The sequence below is a fragment of the Girardinichthys multiradiatus genome, chromosome 19 (genome assembly GCF_021462225.1).
Source record: "Girardinichthys multiradiatus isolate DD_20200921_A chromosome 19, DD_fGirMul_XY1, whole genome shotgun sequence".
Lineage (NCBI taxonomy): Eukaryota > Metazoa > Chordata > Actinopteri > Cyprinodontiformes > Goodeidae > Girardinichthys > Girardinichthys multiradiatus.
In genome coordinates, this window is record NC_061811.1 from 1,206,705 (window position 1) to 1,229,834 (window position 23,130).

Here is a 23,130-nt window from a genome sequence, read left to right on the forward strand (position 1 = left end):
TGAGAAAACAATGTGCATTTTAAAAATATAAAAATAAAATTATGTAAGGGAATTTTTGAAAATGAAATTGCTCTGATAGAGAAGTATAGGGTAAGAACGCTGTCAAAAACAATGTTTATGTAAAGACGGAAATATGTGCATATTAGTCAATAGTTGTGCATAAGTAAAATCCAAAAGAGGTATTGTATATTTTCTCTATAAGAATACAAAATAAAATGTTACAGCTTCAAGAAATTACAAACACAAAGTTCAAGTTTACAGTTGTGGTTTATTCTTTATGAATACAATATGCTATAACAGTTTGTGAATACGATTTCTTTTCTTTGAGGATACGAATCTACATCAGCGACTTGGCGTCACGTGATCTCAGGCTCAGGATATAGTGGGTGGAGTTATACAACAATGTACAGTAGGTGGCGCTATGCACCTCTGAATTTGTTGCGAACCGCCAGCAGAAGAAGAAGAAGAAGAAGCAGCAGCACTAGCGCCAAGATGACGGACCAATAAACTACGGTACAAAGCCAGGTAATGTTAAAAAGTTTATATATGTCTAAATGTCGTTAATATATGCTGTTGGTCCGTTATGTAAAGTTATGTAAAAATTAGGGTATATGTGCATGATAATAATTAAAGCCTATAAGACAGTACCATAATTATTAGGTCAATTTATATGGTGAAACAAATGTTTGGACTTTTTCCAGTCAGGTTCAGAATGATCAAATTAGATTTAAAATTTAACACAAGATGAAATGCACCTTAACAGAATTACTGGACAGAATTACTATTCCTGAAATTGAGAAAACTTGAGTTAATTGAAATAAATATAAAGTGGAATTAAAAAGGGAAGAGCTATAGATGACTGAAACTGTATAGGTGTGTTTATAAAACTGGGTAAGACAAACTAAGATTATAAGACATACAGGGGTTGGACAATGAAAGTGAAACACCTGGTTTTAGACCACAATAATTTATTAGTATGGTGTAGGACTTCCTTTTGCAGTCAATACAGCATCAATTTGTCTCGGGAATGACATATACAAGTCCTGCACAGTGGTCAGAGGGATTTTAAGCCATTCTTCTTGCAGGATAGTGGCCAGGTCACTACGTGATACTGGTGGAGGAAAACGTTTCCTGACTCGCTCCTCCAAAACACCCCAAAGTGGCTCAATAATATTTAGATCTGGTGACTGTGCAGGCCATGGGAGATGTTCAACTTCACTTTCATGTTCATCAGACCAATCTTTCACCAGTCTTGCTGTGTGTATTGGTGCATTGTCATCCTGATACACGGCACCGCCTTCAGGATACAATGTTTGAACCATTGGATGCACATGGTCCTCAAGAATGGTTCGGTAGTCCTTGGCAGTGACGCGCCCATCTAGCACAAGTATTGGGCCAAGGGAATGCCATGATATGGCAGCCCAAACCATCACTGATCCACCCCCATGCTTCACTCTGGGCATGCAACAGTCTGGGTGGTACGCTTCTTTGGGGCTTCTCCACACCGTAACTCTCCTGGATGTGGAGAAAACAGTAAAGGTGGACTCATCAGAGAACAATACATGTTTCACATTGTCCACAGCCCAAGATTTGCGCTCCTTGCACCATTGAAACCGACGTTTGGCATTGGCATGAGTGACCAAAGGTTTAGCTATAGCAGCCCGGCCGTGTATATTGACCCTGTGGAGCTTCCTCTTGCATCCACAGTTAATCCTGTTGGATGTGGTTGGTCCTTCTTGGTGGTATGCTGACATTACCCTGGATACCGTGGCTCTTGATACATCACAAAGACTTGCTGTCTTGGTCACAGATGCGCCAGCAAGACGTGCACCAACAATTTGTCCTCTTTTGAACTCTGGTATGTCACCCATAATGTTGTGTGCATTTCAATATTTTGAGTAAAACTGTGCTCTTACCCTGCTAATTGAACCTTCACTCTCTGCTCTTACTGGTGCAATGTGCAATCAATGAAGACTGGCTACCAGGCTGGTCCAATTTAGCCATGACACCTCCCACACTAAAATGACAGCTGTTTCCGTTTCATTGTCCAACCCCTGTAACTCTACAGTATTTTTTCCATTACTGTACAGTCTCGTATTCTTTTTTCTTATTTTTTTTTCCTAGGTGTGAATCTGCATGCTTCCATTTTGATTTTCCCTCTGCTGCTGATACATTTCCCCACTGTGGGACATTAAGGGATATTCCTATTCTATTTTACTTTATAAGGTCTCCAGCTTCAGAGCAGCTGCATCTAATAAGAACATCTTATTTTATCTTAATAACTGCATGGATATCTCTGAGGTAGGATTGGTGAGTGTATGTTGAGTGTATCGCTCTGTCATCACCTTTTAAAAAGCATTGTTACTACAAACAGCAGCTCAGTCTGGTTTTAGAATGGATAAGGCTGGAAGAAACATTTGCAGGAAAGATCCAATTAAATATTATTTAACCTTGTCTATCATGACACCATACAGGATTTATTAACATCTTGGACGGCACATATTATGTATGGAAAGAAATACAAATAAAGGTATAATTGGTGGCATAATGGAAAAATGCAGAGTTATTACTGAAATTATTAGATGCTGTGCTGTTACCAGCTAAATTAGCTGAGTGTAAATGTGAAGGGATTACTAGATGCCCTGAAGGAAAGCATATATTACCTAAATCAATGTTCCACTGAATTGTAAATATGAGCCATGTGCAGAGCCATGTCTCAACAGGAGGGCAGTGAACAACAATTTACTACATATGGATTTAAAACTCACTAAAAACTTACAAAAGTTTTTTTTGTGCATCTTGTTTGATATGGACCCCCAAGGAAATCTTTCCTTGCAAAGGACCAGATGCTATAACAGTGGCAAAAAGGACTATGTACATTTGGAATTCCAACAAGGATTTATAGTGATAATTGCACACATTTTGTTAACAAAGTCATACAAGAACTTGGTAAATGTTTCAAGATTGACCTGAAAACCCATTTTTAACATTCATGTAGACGCTGAAAGTGATAGCCTAAATATAGCGTTTAATGCTATCTTAGACTCAATTGGCTTTGCTCAAAACATTAACAAACCTACCCACCTTTGTCTTCATTCTCTGGACCTTGTGCTGACATATGGCATTGAGTGTAAAGACATAACAATATTCTCTCATAACCCTGTCCTGTCTGACGATTTCTTAATAACCTTTGAGTTTAATTTAACCGAGTACTTCACACCTGAAAGAAAATTTCATTATAGTAGATCATTATCAGGCGATGCTGTAACAACCTTTAAATAATCTGTTCCACTTTTAATTTCCTCATTATCACAGAAAAGCACAGTGGAGGGCAATAATTTTGTTTCTTCCCCTTCACAAATTGATTCTCTTGTTCATAGTGTTACTTCACTGCGTGATGCATTAGACAGTGCAGCCCCCTTTGAAAAAGAAGGTAATTATTCATAGGAGGCTAGCTCCCTGGTTTAATTTAGATCTGCGTACTTTAAAGCACAATGTTAGAAAATTGGAGAGAAAATGGCGCTCTACACACCTAGAGGATTCCTACTTAATCTGGAAAAATAGCCTACTGTTGTATAAAAAGACGCTTCGCCAAGCTAAAACAGCTTATTTCTCATCATTAATAGAAGAGAACAAGAATAATCCTAGGTTTCTCTTTAGTGCAGTTGCTAAAATTTAAAAATTACAGACCTATATCCAATCTTCCATTCTTATCTAAAATTATTGAGAAAATTGTTGCTAATAAAATGTGTGAACATTTACACAGCAATGACTTGTTTGAAGAGTTTCAGTCAGGTTTCAGAGCTCATCATAGCACTGAAACAGCTCTGCTGAAAGTCACTAATGATATTCTTATGGCCTCAGATAATGGACTTGTGTCTGTTCTGGTTCTGTTAGATCTCAGTGCTGCATTTGATCCAGTCGACCATAATATTCTCTTAGAAAGGCTGGCATATGCTGTAGGGATCAGGGGAACATCGCTAGGCTGGTTTAAATCTTATCTGTCTGACAGATTCCAGTTTGTTCATGTAAATGATAAATCATCTTTAAACTCCAGGGTTAATTGTGGAGTACCACAGGGTTCAGTACTTGGGCCAATTCTCTTTACTATATATATGCTTCCAATAGGTCAAATTATCAGGCAGCATAGGATACATTTTCACTGTTACGCTGATGATACTCAGCTTTACTTATCCATAAATCCTGATGAGCCCAACCAGTTAGATAGACTACAAGCATGTCTTGAAGACATAAAAACTTGGATGACTTTAAATTTTCTGCTTCTAAATTCAGACAAGACAGAAGTTGTCGTCTTTGGACCGGAGTCTTTAAAAAAGATACTGCTTAGTCAATCACTTAACCTGGATGGCATTAAATTGACCTCTGTTGAGGTAGGAAAACTTTACTGGCCGTCCGTTAACTCTTACATTCTTACATTACTCCTCACCTCTCCCCGACTCTTTTTATTTGGCACCCAAAGGACAATCCTCAGTCAGAGATCAGTTGTACGTTTCCACAAGTTTATTAAAACCAATCTGAATTCAGAGAGGAGACATCACACTTACACTGGTAAACGTCTGTGTTGTCTCACTGGGGGTGCGCCACATTACATTTTATACCCCACGCTGCTATGCAGTACACATACACAATCATTCTGTCTGTGGATGTCTCCCCAGCAACAGTGTCAAAGAAACAGAGATATATTTAATCATTTAATTAAAGAATTGTTTCCCACACGTCTTCAGGAATCTTCAGTGAGAGGAGTTACCATGCCTCCCTAATACACTGCCAGCTTCTCACGATACAGACAGAAAACACCTCCAAGCTTTAACCTTGAATAATAAACACTCATTGTGTAAAAACTGAGGCTACTGTTAAGGTTTTTTTTCTAACGATCAAAAGCATAACTAAAAACTCCTAATAATAATCAATCTATAAGCAGCAAATCCCAAATATATCTTAGCTTTAGCTACTAATGATAAGGCATTTATATTTCCACACCTCCAGTAATAAAGTAAAAAACCATGGTGTTAACTTTGACTAGGACATGTCATTTAAATCCCATATTAAACAGGTTTCTAGGATTTCCTTCTTTCATCTCCGGAACATTGCCAGAATTAGAAATATCCTATCCAGGAGTGACGCTGAAAAACTAGTCCATGCATTTGTTACTTCAAGGCTGGACTATTGTAATTCTTTACTATCAGGATGTCCACAAAATGCAGTTAAAAGCCTTCAGCTGATTCAAAATGCTGCAGCAAGAGTTCTGATGAAAATTAAAAAGAGAGATCATATTTCTCCTATTTTAGCTTAAAACCTTTTGAAATAATACCTTATTATATCCCTGATTTCCAAAAAGACCTAAAAGGTCCACAACAAGAGGCAACGTTAGCAGATTACATGATGAAGGCATTACAGTTTAGAGACATACAAAATGTTAATAATCTGCCAAATTATGTTTCTGAACCCTGCAGGTTCCTAGTGATGTGAAAGAAGGTGACTGGGTGCTGATTAAGACCTCTGAGAAGATAACGTGGTCTGATCCAAAGTGGGAGGGTCCATTCCAAGCGTCATTGACAACTCCTACCGCTGTGAAAATTCAAAGCACACAGGTGAGCCTGTCAGTCCTTTCACCCACAGAATAGGAAATGATTGAAGCCTGACAACAACGGGGTTGTCCCCATCTAGAGGAGGCTTCGTCTCAATGTCAGTTGAAGAAACCAACGATCTTTCCTAGCCTTAGGGGTGAGAGAAAGACTGATAGGTAAATCTAAAGGAACGATGTTGTTGAAACATTTAATTTTGTTTATCATGTGTGTCCTGATTATGTTAATAATATGGCAGACATTTCCACAATCTCATAATCTCCAGAAATTAAAGAGGTGGATAAATGAAGATTTTTCATGGAATGTTTATACAAGATATAAATTACTTGTTTGAGACTAACAGCTGGTACCAATATGAAAAAATTGTAACCAAGTCCAGAAACATTTCTGGTTGTTATGTATGTACTGAACTTCCTATCTCTTCCAACCAGCCCAGGTTAACAGCTAAACCAGTAACAGTGCCAAGAGATGAGTGTTTATCAAAAACAGCGTTTTTTTTAAGTCACACAAAAAAGAATTACTTTTGTTTGTCACAGAAACTCTTTAAGGAAGATCCCGGACGAGCCCCCACTTATGTTACGACCCGGCTCAGCCAGGGGTGAAGGAGGGGAAGTAACATAAAGAAAATGGAGATATGGGAAGTCTAATGAATGTTGTTTATTTGTAATGTTTAACGTAACAGACACATATGCAAAAGAATGCACCACTAACATGAGGCAACAAACCAAACAGCATGTAGCACAAAAGAAAAGAACCCAAAATAAATCACTCAAGGTTTTCTTGGTGATTTGGCAATTAGCTAACATGGAACCAAAACAGTCAAAACTCACACAAAGGAGATCAAACCCTAGGTTTGATACCTATTTAACAAGTCTAGCTAGTAACAAGCTAGCCAGCTCTAACCAAGTCGCCAGACAGGTTAAACAGTAACCAATAGCTTAACCACAACCAACAAATACCACCACTAGCAAAGCTTCACAAACACTTGAGGCGAGCTGCTCAGATTAAATCACAGCCGTGCTTTGGTGACAGGTGTAGAGAGTTTATATAGGCCGGACTCTGTGATGATTGGTGGCACATTTGTGGAAGCAGACGATAGACAGTCCACAGGATATCCCGGCGACGTCCAGCAGGAGGAATACTGAGCGTCCAGGAAGATCCGCCTCCACCAGCAACCAGCAAGAAGAACACAAAAGGGGGAATCCCACCGGGAGGTAGTCCTGCGCAGCCAAGCTGCTGGAAACGAAGGAGCAGGGTTTTCTCCTCTTCAGCGGAGCACATCAGCAGCCTGTACATAAGGTTATAACAACAAAAACACCCCTACGACCACTGGTCGTAACAGAGGTGTATGCATAAAGCTTTTTGGAAGTGTATACATGAATGTGATATTAAACTGATCAATAATAAACAGGAGGGAATTGTTGGAAAAATGTATAAAAATTATCATTGTTTAGTTTAAACAAGGTTTATGTTTTAAGTTCTACTCTAGTGAAGATGATTTATGTGATTGGTTTTAGTATGGGCAAAGGGTTTGTGGAAAGTTAAGGAATGTGGTCTGGAGTGGATCACTTACTGGACATGATATGCTTATACCATATATGGGAATGATCACTCTTCTAAGTTAAAATCTCTGTAAGAATTGGCTGAACCGATTCCCGCTTTTTGCTTGTAGGAATGTGAGTTGTAAATAAAAGGCTGGTGCAAGGATGTATTCCTTTGTGAGAAGAAAGTTGCTGTTCTGCAGTGGACTGTCTCTCCTTGCAAATCAAACTTACGTGGTTCACCTTGTGTCTTATTTTACACTGGTCTGTATTTATCAGCTTTCTAACTCTAACAGAAAGCAACCACAGCTATAAGACCTAAACATGAGGGAAACAACATGGTTGCAAGTTGTGCACCCCCTCTATCTAAAAATGTCAATTTTGGTTCAGTTCTGCCATTCAGTCTTTTGAGCTCAAATCTGTCACCATTTTGCTCATTTGGATTTTTAGCTACTGTCAGTTTGAAGATAGGTTGCAAAGGAATCAGTTGGGAGAAGAGGACAGGACTACAGCAATGTTACAAAAACTGAGGATTTGTAGCAGGAAACGGGTCAAAGTAGCAGCAAAGAAACCGAACAGCAACACTGGAGGAGCTGCAAGACCTTTCGCTAAGTATTGGTTGTGTTCTACATGGGACCAATAACTCCTGTACCCTCCATAAATCTGGACTGAGGACTAGGGTTACAAGACAAAATCATGTCTTTCTAAGGAAACATTCAGGTCTGGCTACGATCACTCAAAACCTTGTGGGTTAATACGTTCTGGTTGAGTTGAACCTAACCAGGACTTCACAGTTCCTAAAGCTGGCGTTGGCACAAAAACAACCCGGCTCATCACTAAAAGCCACAGTGTAAAACGGGTTTGTCAAAATCATAATCTGGAAGTTCTTGTCTTCAGATGAAACTGGGATTTATGTCAAAGTAGATGAGTTATGAATAAGTTATGAATAAATCCCAATATCAGCCAGTTCTGACCCAAAACCTCAAGTGTCTGCTAGAAAGCAAAAGATGAAGATAGATTTCAGTGTTCTGTATCACAGTTAGAAGAATGAATACAAAAGCATTCACCTGCAGAAATTTAAAGTTTCAGAACAACCGAGCCAGAGTCCAGAACTAAATCTGTGGGATAAACCTGAAAAGTGCAGCAGACAAAAGACATTCCTCCCAGTCTGATTGGCCAGATGTTACCAGTATCATACAGGATTTCTACCTAAAAAGACTGAAATTCCTTGACAGGTGCATCAACATCACTTGAGAATCATTTAAGTAATTTCCACTACCATTATATAATAATAATTCTATGAGTGATCAGCTGTCAGTTGTTGGTATGAAGCAAAATCATGTCAAATACTCGTACTCATATTCGTACTCATTGTCTTCCGCTTCATCCGGGACCGGGTCGAGGGGCCAGCAGACTCAGTAGAGACACTTATACGTGCCTCTCCCCCAGACACCTCCTCCAGCTCCTCCCAAGGCGTTCCCAGGCCAGCCGAGAGACATAGTCCCTCCAGCGAGTCCTGGGCCGTCCACTGGGCCTCCTCCTGGTGGGACGTACCTGGAACACCTCCAGAAGGAGCCGTCCAGGAGACATCCGGTATAGATGCCCGAGCCACCTCAACTGGCTCCTCTCGATGTGGAGGAGCAGCGGCTCTACTCAAAGCTCCTCCCGGGCACGGAGTAGACCCGCTAAAACATTAAGCAAATGTTTTAGGTCCTCTAATAGAAAGGTCAAGGTTGGGATTACAGTGTATATAAAGCACATTTCCAACAAATAAAGTAAAAATACAACTAAATATAGAAATATGTAGAAATATAGAAGGATACAGGGACAGAAAGTTACCAAAACAATATTAAACAGGTTACAGGACATATGACAAACAGATGAAGTTCTTTTGATATCTGAATGTCAGGTAATTTTAGCCCAGCTCAACTGTGAAAACAAATAAGGCGTTGATGTGAAAGTGTTCCTAAGGTGTCATGACTCATTTCTGGATCGGCCTCATTCTCAACAACCTGGACATTTTCCATTAAAAACCAGGGCTTTAACAGACTGATGGATGTTTTAGTTAGATTACAACCCATCTCATCAGACCCAACTTCAAAATATAATCATTTAATATTAATACATGCCTAAACAAGCAGGTTCATGCATTCTGCATGTACTGCAGAAAATCACCTGAATGAAAAAGAACAGTGGGATTCTCTTTCAATTAACCTTTACGTCTGGATCTAGTGCATTTATGCAGGATGATAACTGCTTAACTGAGCTGTATACCTACAGTATAGCAATTAACTCAAATGTTACGCTTCATTTTTAAAAATTCTGTCTAAATTCTGAACAGCAAGGTTTGTCAACCATTTCCATGCTAACAGTTCTTCACTTTCTCTGTAAACATGGTGTTTAAAATGTTCTCTTCCTTGCTCTTTGTCTTGTATCTGCTGTAAATCTGCTGAATCTTATCTGGAATCTAAAGGGATTTAAGGGATTAAGTTGTGCTTAAGAAAATAAGAGTCCATTCTTACTCATGCTTTTTAACGTCTGCCATTAATTTAATTTTTAATCTTTAATATTATAACGAGGGAAAAACAAACTTTTTTGACCACATTTACATGATTTATTCTCCTTGGTAGCTGTTGAATTTGATTTAACTGCCTAAACTTTCTGTTTAAAGATGACTTTGGTTCATTTATTTTGTTAAAATGTTTTTGTTTTTAATGAATTAAAGGTTTCAGGCGCTGAATGTGAAAGGGTTAAATGTTGTATTTCTTTCTTCATAAGCAGATGAAGCAGTACTGCATTTAATTTAAACATTTCTGTTTTCTGCTGACTGTGCTCCTAAATTGGCAATGAGATATAGAAATAGTGACACCCACTGGACAAAAGTGAAATTATTCTTTAAGTTGCAACTGCTTCACAGTTGAAATAATTTTGTTAAACTGCTCAATTTCTGCAGTTTATGAAATAATTTTTAAAATGAAAATATCTCAATACATGGATTCAAGTGAGAGAAATTAAACAGCTTATTTGAGGGATTTTTGATTGTGGTGAACATTTTTCTCAGCAACTCTCTTTGTTCTCAGAGTTGCATCATGTTTTTTCACTTTGACTGAATTTATCTGCAGGCAGTAAGGTTTTAATCCACTAGAAATTTAAAGAATATAAACTTTTCAACATTGCGGAGTTCTCCAGTGTTTACTGAACCCTCAAAGCAGCTTTAGAATAAAAAAAAAAAAAATAAATGTTACATGTTTTCTCTTGTTTCAAACATTTTCAGAGCTATTTTAAAGGTTTCTTTTTGTTGTTTTGGGGGAAATCTGCAGCAGATTTTGTAGACACAACAGAAATAGATTCAATAAAATAGTGATTTAAATGAAATAGATCGTCATAAAATCTTAATAAAACGAAATTTAGGATGTTTGGAAACTAATAAGTACCTAGGGAAAAAATACAGATGATAAAGAAAATGGGAAGGGTACATGAAAACACATTTTTGGTGTTGTGCCAGACCCCGAAAGGGTTCTGGGAAAATCCAGACATACTGTGTACTGGGTCATAGATGAAGGACATTCTGTTTAATTCACTTGCACTACCTTATCTTACTTACTGTGTGGAAGACTGTCCAACAAACCCACAATCGTCATACGTATTACAAAAAGAGCATTAAGGGTTGTACATAATGTGTGAAAGAGTCCAATGTTTTAGTAAGATTTTATAGTTTAATAAAATTAGTCACATTTACGTGTTTTTAGGCAAGACTGCAATGAAGTTTTAGAGCCTGTTTAATAGGAGTTAAACAGTTTATGAAAGGTCATTGAATGCAGCATTCCTATCTGTATGTGTAGCAACACAAAGCTCTGTAGAACCACAGGCAAGGATCACCAGTTCAAAACTGGGTGATAATTAAGGATTTAAGCTAACATGAGACAATAAGCACTGATATAAAACATAACCATCATCATATGAGCTCAAAATGTAAGCCTTTTACCATAATTTGTTTACAATTATTAGAAAACTAAGAGAAATGATTCTGCTATCATGAGATTAAAAGTTTTGTCATTTGTTCAAGAAAAAGAAAGAAATACAAGACAAACATATCATAAACATTTATAGCGAATAGTTTTGGCCACTCTCAACTTCCATAGTAATATATTTGTAATTTGGCATTACACTTCAAATTAAACCAGACAGTACAACAGAAATTTTTCTAGTGTTATTTCTGTCTAAAAAATAGTTTGCCTTCGCCCAAAGCAGCATTTATTATCCCAGATCCCATCCTATTAAACATATCTGTTATTAAGCAGCAGTTCAAAATTACATTTATAGTTTAACTACAAGGAAAATAGAAATAAAATTGGTCACATCAGAAATACAGATGGCCTACAGTAAAGATCTATGGCTGAAAACGTAAACCAGCAGGTGTTGAGGGATTAGTTTAGGCCCGTCGCTGCAGTATTTGTAGCACAGCTGTCAGCAGAGCAGCCAGAAATGCGGACGGCTTTGGAAACTCTGTCGCACCGCTTGTAGCTGAAAATCAAACACACATAAAAGTGAATTACACCAAATGCCACTGTGTTATTATTGACTTCATCCAGCAAAAGATGAACACAACTGTGAGGGTTCACAAATTTTTCCCTCCAATAAGTCAATCCATGACATTTTGTGATTTAGCTTAATCACTTTACCCTGTATTGGAGGTATAGTGGTCGGGTTGGTCCTGTTACTAATCAACCCAATCCCCAGAGTGTCCAGGTCAGACTGCAGCTGCAGATTCACCCAGGTCCGAACCACCATGTCATTCTCAAACAACTTCAGATCGCGGAGCTGGTCACCCATGAGACCTTGCACGTTTTTCACCGTCAAATTCTGTGAGTTCGCAGAAAAGAAAAACAAAGAATATTTCTGTTTCTAGAAGATTTCTTTCATTCAAGCCACAATAAAAGAAACACATACAATGGGTACCTTCTGGCACTTAACAGTATAAAACCTCTGTCATGTTTCAGAAAGTAATAACACCCCATCCACACTGGATGAAGACCCCACAATGACATCTAAAAGTCTGTTTAAATCTGGTGTTTTTTTAAATTCATCTTACTGTTTGTGGTTTAGTGGGTTTTGATGTACGTAGCAAAGTCATAGTGGTTTACTATTACTGCAGTGGCAGAGTGTCAGGGTCCAGGATGGAGTGTGGGGAAGGTGGTTGCAGTGTATCGGTTATATGGGGTCCGTAGGTGCTGGTGTTGCTTGGTTGTTGAGATGTTCATGAAGGAGAACACATGCTAGCTTTATGCGTAAGCTGTGATCCATGGCGCTGCATCAGTGCCAAATGCTTTGGGTCCTGTACCTCTCCTTATACAAGCAAAAGGATCTAAGTGTGCTCGCCATAGAGCTGCAACAACCAATCCATGTTCTTCTTGTACCGAAGAATAACCTCCTGTGCATCAGGGCCACCGCTGGAGGAAGGAAGTGGTGTGGATGTAGCTAAAGTTCTGCACAATGAAGCCTTCGCCTGCATCTTCATGTACTGTTAAAAATATTTGCTAATTACTGAAATGTCGCCCTCACTGGGAAACGTCCATGATTTCTCCTCAACAGGAAGGCTGGAAATGATAGCAGAGGGCCACAAACTGCCCAAATACAAAGGGAAGTTGGTATCAGTACATAGGTGGCACTGTCTGATTTGATAGCTTATAGCATGCTGGCAAAATCTGACAGAGTAGTGGCAGACATACTGTGGCCGCGGGAGGGGGGCCAGCGGCAATGTGCTGCTGACTATCAGAGCATGGTGAGGGTGAAGAGGAGAACATTGCAGGAAGAAACCTATTTTATACCATGTTTGACTTCATGCTGCAGGTGGATTCCAAACGTTGCAGCTGTCCAGACAAAGTCCTGCAGCAGGGTCTTTCTGGACTTGGGACAGGCTGAGGAGATGATTCAAAATTTGGTCGAGGTGTGTTGGAGCAGCAGCTGACATTTGTCATAGATAACGTTGGTCTTAGAGATTATAACACGACCTACGTCCATATTGACTAGGGCCTTACAATGGACAGTATTTGTTTTAAATAATAATGGGCTATCAAGGAGAAAGGACAGGAAGCTGCTAAGATTATCTAAAATATCAACAATCTTCTCCAGCAGTCAGCGTTCTCAGGCTCGGCCTATAGCCTAACACACAGATCAATTAGTTAATGTTAACATTGTCCCAGATTTTCAAATATTGACAAAAAAGAACAACCAAGCTTCCCTTACCTTGATCACATCAAGTTGCAGACTCCTGAACACATCTACATCCATGTTGATGTTCTGTACTGACAATATTACCACATCATGCAGGGGGGCTCCACCTATCAGAGGGTACAAAATCCAGAAATCTGGAAATCAGGAAAACGATCTTTGTTTGGCAAAGAAATAATTTAAAGGATGGTTAGTGTGAATTCCTACCCAGATAGGACTTCATCAAGTTGTAATAGTCAACGAAACTGGCCCGATATATAAGGAAGGCAGTAGAACTGATATTGTACAGCACCTTCTTCTGCTCAAGTGAACATGATGCCACATTTAGAAGTTGGGCGTTTCTGACAGCATAAGAGAGAGGAGTGGCAGAGGGTTATAAAGGCAGCAAGTCTTTCATTGTGCAGTTGGGTTTCAGCAGCCAGCTGCACTTACTGGATACTAATTGGACTTATGTTCTTCAGTGTGCTGGTATCTAACGAGCACAGGTTGGAGCCAATAATTGTTAGCTCAAATGGGCCCAGAGTTTTCTCCGAAGTCTTCAGATATTTTTCAATGATTTCTTTGCTCTAAAAACATTCAAAAAGACACGTGAACACATATATGTTATAGGATTACATCCAAACTTTGCAAATGATCAAAATCATTTTAATAGAACCTTTGCTTTCTCCCAGCTTCCATCTTCAGTTCTCAAAAGAGCTGACAGGGTGTCAACTTTGGAGATGCGCCACTTAAAGATGTCCTCCAGTGTTGCAACACGAGACACTGAACCAAGCACCTGGACGACCTGCTCAGGAACCTCTGATGGATATACCTGAAAGAACAGAGAAGGTGCACTAATGATTTGTCAAGATGGTGCCAGCATGTGCGGCAGGCCATCTGTTTTTAATTAGCTGGCATAATGCTCTTCTGGTGGTGTTCCGGTAAGTATTAGGACTCTCCTGAGGTCCTCTGAAGGAAACGTCTGATCTTGGAGGAGTTAATTTTCTTCTTTGTACTGGATCCAGCCTGTTGTTCCTGGAGCAGTGGTGGACCGGGCTCACCTGACGGTGGCAATTCCTCTGAACTCCTCCATCTGACAGTTTTCCCAGCTTGGAGGTTCAGCTTGTGGAGATAAAATGTGAATCTCCGCTGCTCTACGTCGTGATCTAACGGTCAGCCAAATATAATAGTGACTTTCTTCAGGACTTTGCCGATTTCTTGTCAGAGATTTCAGATTTTGATTGTTTGCCATCATAACATTCATGTGTGTTGTTCAGACCACGTCGCTAATGAAAAGACTTTTTGAACTTGATCAGCTCTTTTAATTTGAATCAATTAGTATGTGGTACAACACATGCAAAGGGACACACCCTGGACTTGCTTTTAACTTTTGGTTTCCATGGAGATGTGAAGGAAATTATTGATTCTGGTATTTCTGATGGAATTTGGGCTGTTTTAATTCTGCTGCCTTTGACTCAGTGGATTATGACATTTTATTATCATGTTTGGAGCAGTCTGTTGGTGTGAAGGACACAGCAATTAAATGGTTTGGGTCCTACCTGTCTAATAGGAGTTTTTCTGTCCAACTAGGACAGTTTTCTTTCACAGATGTCCCACTTATTTTCTCTGTATTCGGTTCCACTGGGGTCCATTTAAAAAAGTATATACTGGTCCTTCTCAAAATATTAGCATATTGTGATAAAGTTCATTATTTTCTATAATGTCATGATGAAAATTTAACATTCATATATTTTAGATTCATTGCACACTAACTGAAATATTTCAGGTCTTTTATTGTCTTAATACGGATGATTTTGGCATACAGCTCATGAAAACCCAAAATTCCTATCTCACAAAATTAGCATATCATTAAAAGGGTCTCTAAACGAGCTATGAACCTAATCATCTGAATCAACGAGTTAACTCTAAACACCTGCAAAAGATTCCTGAGGCCTTTAAAACTCCCAGCCTGGTTCATCACTCAAAACCCCAATCATGGGTAAGACTGCCAACCTGACTGCTGTCCAGAAGGCCACTATTGACACCCTCAAGCAAGAGGGTAAGACACAGAAAGACATTTCTGAATGAATAGGCTGTTCCCAGAGTGCTGTATCAAGGCACCTCAATGGGAAGTCTGTGGGAAGGAAAAAGTGTGGCAGAAAACGCTGCACAACGAGAAGAGGTGACCGGACCCTGAGGAAGATTGTGGAGAAGGGCCGATTCTAGACCTTGGGGGACCTGCGGAAGCAGTGGACTGAGTCTGGAGTAGAAACATCCAGAGCCACCGTACACAGGCGTGTGCAGGAAATGGGCTACAGGTGCCGCAATCCCCAGGTCAAGCCACTTTTGAACCAGAAACAGCGGCAGAAGCGCCTGACCTGGGCTACAGAGAAGCAGCACTGGACTGTTGCTCAGTGGTCCAAAGTACTTTTTTCGGATGAAAACAAATTCTGCATGTCATTCAGAAATCAAGGTGCCAGAGTCTGGAGGAAGACTGGGGAGAAGGAAATGCCAAAATGCCAGAAGTCCAGTGTCAAGTACCCACAGTCAGTGATGGTCTGGGGTGCCGTGTCAGCTGCTGGTGTTGGTCCACTGTGTTTTATCAAGGGCAGGGTCAATGCAGCTAGCTATCATTAGATTTTGGAGCACTTCATGCTTCCATCTGCTGAAAAGCTTTATGGAGATGAAGATTTCATTTTTCAGCACCACCTGGCACCTGCTCACAGTGCCAAAACCACTGGTAAATGGTTTACTGACCATGGTATCACTGTGCTCAATTGGCCTGCCAACTCTCCTGACCTGAACCCCATAGAGAATCTGTGGGATATTGTGAAGAGAACGTTGAGAGACTCAAGACCCAACACTCTGGATGAGCTAAAGGCCGCTATCGAAGCATCCTGGGCCTCCATAAGACCTCAGCAATGCCACAGGCTGATTGCCTCCATGCCACGCCGCATTGAAGCAGTCATTTCTGCCAAAGGATTCCCGACCAAGTATTGAGTGCATAACTGTACATGATTATTTGAAGGTTGACGTTTTTTGTATTAAAAACACTTTTCTTTTATTGGTCGGATGAAATATGCTAATTTTGTGAGATAGGAATTTTGGGTTTTCATGAGCTGTATGCCAAAATCATCCGTATTAAGACAATAAAAGACCTGAAATATTTCAGTTAGTGTGCAATGAATCTAAAATATATGAATGTTAAATTTTCATCATGACATTATGGAAAATAATGAACTTTATCACAATATGCTAATATTTTGAGAAGGACCTGTATAATGTGTCATGTCATTGTTATGCAGATGCCATCCTGATTTATTTACCTTTAAAGTCCGGTGTATAGGGAATTTGCAGGAGTTTTCACAGGATGTTAAAACATGGATGGAGCTGAACTTTCTCTGCTTAAATGAAAATAAAACAGAGGTCATTGGGTTTATGTAAACTGACCTGCTGACTGAATACAGCAGTGCTGTCAGCTCCTTGAACTCTTTGGACTGTCCTTTCATTAGGAATCTTGGGGTTATTTTTGATACTAACTGTAAATTTGACAGACAGGTCAGTGCAGTAGTCCAGTCTAGTTTTTATCATTTGAGGCTAATTAGCAAAGTAAAGCCGTATCTTCCTCGTGATGCCATTGAAAGGGTCATTCATTCTGTTATCTTTCCTGGACTGGACTACTGCAACTTCCTTTATGGTGGTGTAGACCAGTCTCTCCTCCACCATCTCTTGCTGGTCCAAAATTCAGCTGCCTGCCTGTTAGCGGGGATAACAATTTGCGCAACTTGTGACTGGGGGGACTGAGACTTTTTAGCTGCACCTCCACCTCTTTTTGTCAGCCCTGCCAGAAATCTTAATGAATTTAATTTTCTTTTAAAAACTCATATTTTACACTGGCCTTCAACACTAAAGAGTTACAGTTAGAAGATAGTCCTTGTACTGTCTTCTATTTTTTTTATTATTTCACTTTTAAGCTGTCAGTTAAAGATGCTGCCCTACATTTGTACTCCTCAGTTAAAAATCTGCACCTACCAGGCTGAGCTTCTTCAGAATGATCTTCTGGAATCCCTCATCGTCCACTTTCTCGCAGATAGCATTGAGGTTATCTTTCAGAACAGGACTGTCCAAGCAGAGGTCAAACTGTGTTTCATCGTAGCCAAAGGGGAAGGCAGGGTCACTGATTATCACCTGGGTGATGATGCCTTCAGTGCATCCTGAGGAAAGTTAGAGAGCTGGTGAAAGCGCTGCCAAAGGTCAGAATGTAAAGGTCATTTGTTTTCGTCTTAGATCAAATAATAATTTGCTTCGCATAAAAATAGCACACACATTTCTATAATTCACTTAAACTTTAAGGGTCCGCTAATAATTTGTTCCAATGCACGTTTCCACTTTTTGTCACTTGAAGCTGCTGTTTTTTAATAAACTGTCTCCAGTTTCATCAGCTGATTTTTTTTTACCTGCTGCTCTTTTAGCCGCCATGGGGATGATCTGTCTAAACAGGTTCTTGAGCTTAATCTTCTGTGTTTTTAATTTTCTCAAGTTGGGCATGAAGGTCTTGAGAAAGATTCTCTTGGATTTCTGCAAAATCAGGAAAAAAAGCACAAAGTAACTATTTATTCCAAGTTTAAATTCAACAAACATTTCCAAAAACTAAAGTGAAATAAAAATACAAACAGTTTGAAACTGGCCCCAGATGTTTCTGGTTAAGTGTAGAGGAAGCAACCCGAGGTTTTCCAGAGTTCGCTCATTCCAGGATGTGATGGGTCTGTAAACACAAGATTTTCTCTTTCTGCTGTTTCCATGAAGCAGTACTTGGTGGAACAGCAGGAAAAAGTAATACCCACAAAAATTATGTAAATAAAATTAAAAAACAAATAATTAATAAATAAATAAGACATGTTTGGGTTTTTCCGTTCTATATTGTGTACAGGACAACAATTTACAATAAGCTCCAAGTTGATCTCCCAGAGGAACTGGTTGTCTCTAACTTGTTGCTGAACTTGGCACCAACCCGATTTTGGAAGTGCGTGTGGTTGTCCAGCACAGTCAACCGAAATAATCAATATCTAACTAGTTGGTACCAGAATTCGAGTTATCTGGCTGGATCTGCCACTATATACAGGGGTTGGACAATGAAACTGAAACACCTGTTATTTTAGTGTGGGAGGTTTCATGGCTAAATTGGACCAGCCTGGTAGCCAGTCTTCATTGATTGCACATTGCACCAGTAAGAGCAGAGTGTGAAGGTTCAATTAGCAGGGTAAGAGCACAGTTTTGCTCAAAATATTGAAATGCACACAACATTATGTGTGACATACCGGAGTTCAAAAGAGGACAAATTGTTGGTGCACGTCTTGCTGGCGCATCTGTGACCAAGACAGCAAGTCTTTGTGATGTATCAAGAGCCACGGTATCCAGGGTAATGTCAGCATACCACCAAGAAGGACGAACCACATCCAACAGGATTAACTGTGGACGCAAGAGGAAGCTGTCTGAAAGGGATGTTCGGGTGCTAACCCGGATTGTATCCAAAAAACATAAAACCACGGCTGCCCAAATCACGGCAGAATTAAATGTGCACCTCAACTCTCCTGTTTCCACCAGAACTGTCCGTCAGGAGCTCCACAGGGTCAATATACACGGCCGGGCTGCTATAGCCAAACCTTTGGTCACTCATGCCAATGCCAAACGTCGGTTTCAATGGTGCAAGGAGGGCAAATCTTGGGCTGTGGACAATGTGAAACATGTATTGTTCTCTGATGAGTCCACCTTTACTGTTTTCCCCACATCCAGGAGAGTTACGGTGTGGAGAAGCCCCAAAGAAGCGTACCACCCAGACTGTTGCATGCCCAGAGTGAAGCATGGGGGTGGATCAGTGATGGTTTGGGCTGCCATATCATGGCATTCCCTTGGCCCAATACTTGTGCTAGATGGGCGCGTCACTGCCAAGGACTACCGAACCATTCTTGAGGACCATGTGCATCCAATGGTTCAAACATTGTATCCTGAAGGCGGTGCCGTGTATCAGGATGACAATGCACCAATACACCCAGCAAGACTGGTGAAAGATTGGTTTGATGAATATGAAAGTGAAGTTGAACATCTCCCATGGCCTGTACAGTCACCAGATCTAAATATTATTGAGCCACTTTGGGGTGTTTTGGAGGAGCGAGTCAGGAAACGTTTTCCTCCACCAGTATCACGTAGTGACCTGGCCACTATCCTGCAAGAAGAATGGCTTAAAATCCCTCTGACCACTGTGCAGGACTTGTATATGTCATTCCCAAGACGTATTGATGCTGTATTGGCCACAAAAGGAGGCCATACACCATACTAATAAATTATTGTGGTCTAAAACCCGGTGTTTCACTTTCATTGTCCAACACCTGTATGTGTACTCATCGTTCTGTACTCATCTGAATTTGCCACTGAATATTTTTAGTATTACAGGGACATCAGACACTCCATAATGTTCTTTCCTGGAAGGAAAATGTGATGTTATTTCTAATGTTCGTATTACTTTATTTTCATACCCGTATACTGTGTTCTCAGATAGCAGCAGCTTCTCGATAGCGACCACTTGGCTGTCAGAAAGGTCTTTGCAGGCTTTAAGTTTTTCCAGAATGTGAGGATCTGAGTTCTCTATGTATGATCTGTCCAGAGTACAGACCATGTTCCCCAAAACCTCCACAACATTTTTGCTCAGGCCTGAGCGGGTTACACCCTAAAAATATGAAATCAAAGAACAAAATGCAAGACTTCACCTGCTTTTCAAATTCTAATGAATCTTGTAAATACCTGGACATTGCTTTGCTGCATTACAGCAGTCACCTAAACTCATGCTTTATGTAAGTGTCACCTACCAGACAGGTTAGGGCTTCAGCGAACAGCAGTGGACCTTTGCTCAAAATGCTGGAGGCCACAGAAAAGTCTGCAGCTCCCAGGGCAGAAAAATATGACCTGCAATTCTCCTTCTGGATGTTTTGGGTGCTAAAATAAATGAGTAGAACAAACGTTTACATCACATCATAATGTGCAAAATGATTATAAAGTGACTCACTTAAAGAAGAGAAGCATGTCTGAAGGATAATCTACAAAGTTCTGAGTTAGGGAGTTGCGGACCAGGTTGTACATGCAGGTCAGCTGTGGGTAATAAGATCAGAAGGAGATTATTATACAGGATAAATGCTCATATCAATCGAAGAGACTGAAAACCATTTATATGTTTTACCTGTGATTCTTTCAGCAACACCTTAGAAAAGGCTAGTCCTGGCCTAACAGCACGGATCAACCGCGTTATCTTGTCTGGTGTCATTTTCTGCACCGATGTACATGTAAAGCCTTGCAGCACAAATGAAGAAAGCCTGTTCATAGAAAAGATTGCAATAGATCATTAGCAGTCTAATCAGTGATGTAAAAAGAAGAATGTTGCTGGACCTCTAGACTTACAGCTCAATTTCAAATGTTGATGCAGCCAAATTCTTAAAAATTAAGACAGCCTAAAGGAGCAAGAAATGAAAGCATTCAGTCCAAAACTCACACCTCTGACACAACTAAACTCAGATTAAAATTGAAATATATTGTTAGTTTTATCACCCTCTGCCAGCCATTCATCCTGACCTGATCTAGCGTCCATCTCTTTGCATTGATGACTTTCATGTCCACAAGCCCCTCGGGAAATGCCAGCAGGGAAGGTGGAATCTCAAAGGCAGCGAAATCAGGGACATTCAGGAGCAGCTTTGTTGGATCTTTGGTCACAGAAATTATCTGAAGGATTCAACACATTTCAATGTGACTGATATTGAAATGTATATTTATTTGCAAAGTAGGCTGGTGACAAACTGAAAAGGGTGTTAAACCACTACCGGGTAAACTCTGTTCACATCTCTTACAAACAACTCTGTTCTGTGGATGTTCTGATGTACAAGGGTCGGACAATGAAACTGAAACACCTGGTTTTAGACCACAATAATTTATTAGTATGGTGTAGGGCCTCCTTTTGCGGCCAATACAGCATCAGTTCATCTTGGGAATGACATATACAAGTCCTGCACAGTGGTCAGAGGGATTTTAAACCATTCTTCTTGCAGGATAGTGGCCAGGTCACTACGTGATACTGGTGGAGGAAAAAGTTTCCTGACTCGCTCCTCCAAAACACCCCAAAGTGGCTCAATAATATTTAGATCTGGTGACTGTGCAGGCCATGGGAGATGTTCAACTTCACTTTCATGTTCATCAAACCAATCTTTCACCAGTCTTGCTGTGTGTATTGGTGCATTGTCATCCTGATACACGGCACCGCCTTCAGGATACAATGTTTGAACCATTGGATGCACATGGTCCTCAAGAATGGTTCGGTAGTCCTTGGCAGTGACGCGTCCATCTAGCACAAGTATTGGGCCAAGGGAATGCCATGATATGGCAGCCCAAACCATCACTGATCCACCCCCATGCTTCACTCTGGGCATGTAACAGTCTGGGTGGTACGCTTCTTTGGGGCTTCTCCACACCGTAACTCTCCCGGATGTGGGGAAAACAGTAAAGGTGGACTCATCAGAGAACAATACATGTTTCACATTGTCCACAGCCCAAGATTTGTGCTCCTTGCACCATTGAAACCAACGTTTGGCATTGGCATGAGTGACCAAAGGTTTGGCTATAGCAGCCCGGCCGTGTATATTGACCCTGTGGAGCTCCTGACGGACAGTTCTGGTGGAAACAGGAGAGTTGAGGTGCACATTTAATTCTGCCGTAATTTGAGCAGCCGTGGTTTGATGTTTTTTGGATACAATCCGGGTTAGCACCCGAACATCCCTTTCAGACAGCTTCCTCTTGCGTCCACAGTTAATCCTGTTGGATGTGGTTCGTCCTTCTTGGTGGTATGCTGACATTACCCTGGATACCGTGGCTCTTGATACATCACAAAGACTTGCTGTCTTGGTCACAGATGCACCAGCAAGACGTGCACCAACAATTTGTCCTCTTTTGAACTCTGGTATGTCACCCATAATGTTGTGTGCATTTCAATATTTTGAGTAAAACTGTGCTCTTACCCTGCTAATTGAACCTTCACACTCTGCTCTTACTGGTGCAATGTGCAATCAATGAAGACTGGCTACCAGGCTGGTCCAATTTAGCCATGCAACCTCCCACACTAAAATAACAGGTGTTTCAGTTTCATTGTCCAACCCCTGTATTTACTGCATGATCACATGTTGCCTACATTGATATGAACCAGGTTTGATTTCTATCAACCTTACAGCTTATATAATATGTCTTTAAGGGAAGTTAGGGAACAATCCCATTCACATACTTTTCTACCCTATTCTATCCAGTAGCACAATTAAAATAGTGTCAAAGAATATTTTCATTTTGTTTCATCATCTTGTTCTCATGTTCTGACTTTGTTTTGGAAAGAATAAAATTAGACTGACAAAATGTAATCAGCAAAAGTTCCTGTTGAATAAACTGGATCATCTACAGCTAAATTTAAAGCAAAGCGAGCGTCCTTATTCCTGAAATGTGGTTTAAATTGCAACCTCACAGGTAGAGCAAATAGTCCTGAAAATCTTATAGTGAACTTTGTACCTTATTGATGAGGGTCAGCTGGATGATCTTGGGGGCTAACAGCATGTTGGTAATAAAATCAACGCTTGTGGAGAGGCTGAGCAGATCAAGACCTTCGATTTTATCGAGGAGCTCTGAAGCAAGTCCAGTAATAAGCGTACCGAGGGATTTCAGGTCAGCCGCAGTGCTGATCTGACAAATCAATA

At 40.2% G+C, this 23,130-nt stretch overlaps 1 protein-coding gene and 1 long non-coding RNA gene across 2 annotated transcripts; one reads left to right on the forward strand and one right to left on the reverse strand.

Annotated features, from left to right (window-relative positions):
* The first annotated feature begins 465 nt into the window (after positions 1–465).
* Positions 466–7,112, forward strand: LOC124855946. Its single transcript, XR_007035194.1, has 3 exons — positions 466–525; positions 5,475–5,612; positions 6,143–7,112. It is a non-coding gene; the product is annotated as an uncharacterized LOC124855946 (long non-coding RNA).
* A 3,796-nt stretch (positions 7,113–10,908) lies between these two features.
* Positions 10,909–23,130, reverse strand: LOC124855692 (mesothelin-like protein). Its single transcript, XM_047345693.1, has 16 exons — positions 22,946–23,130; positions 20,978–21,124; positions 20,807–20,856; positions 20,589–20,721; positions 20,418–20,500; positions 20,221–20,347; positions 19,891–20,081; positions 18,032–18,122; positions 17,815–17,935; positions 17,390–17,571; positions 14,034–14,189; positions 13,811–13,944; positions 13,586–13,719; positions 13,394–13,488; positions 11,830–12,010; positions 10,909–11,671 (listed from the first exon to the last, which is right to left on the reverse strand). Exons 1-16 carry the CDS (start codon positions 22,988–22,990, stop codon positions 11,580–11,582), a joined length of 1,962 nt encoding a protein of 653 aa, XP_047201649.1. The 5' UTR covers positions 22,991–23,130; the 3' UTR covers positions 10,909–11,579.

What these genes read in the sequence shown, in the direction of transcription:
- LOC124855692 (XM_047345693.1), bottom strand. Translation starts at nt 22,990, where the DNA reads ATGCTGTTAGCCCCCAAGATCATCCAGCTGACCCTCATCAATAAG. An exon ending in TCAACATTTGAAATTGAGCT is followed by an intron (nt 20,722 to 20,806) that starts GTAAGTCTAGAG and finishes TTCTATGAACAG; the next exon opens with GCTTTCTTCATTTGTGCTGC. An exon ending in CTGAAGCCCTAACCTGTCTG is followed by an intron (nt 20,082 to 20,220) that starts GTAGGTGACACT and finishes TCATATTTTTAG; the next exon opens with GGTGTAACCCGCTCAGGCCT.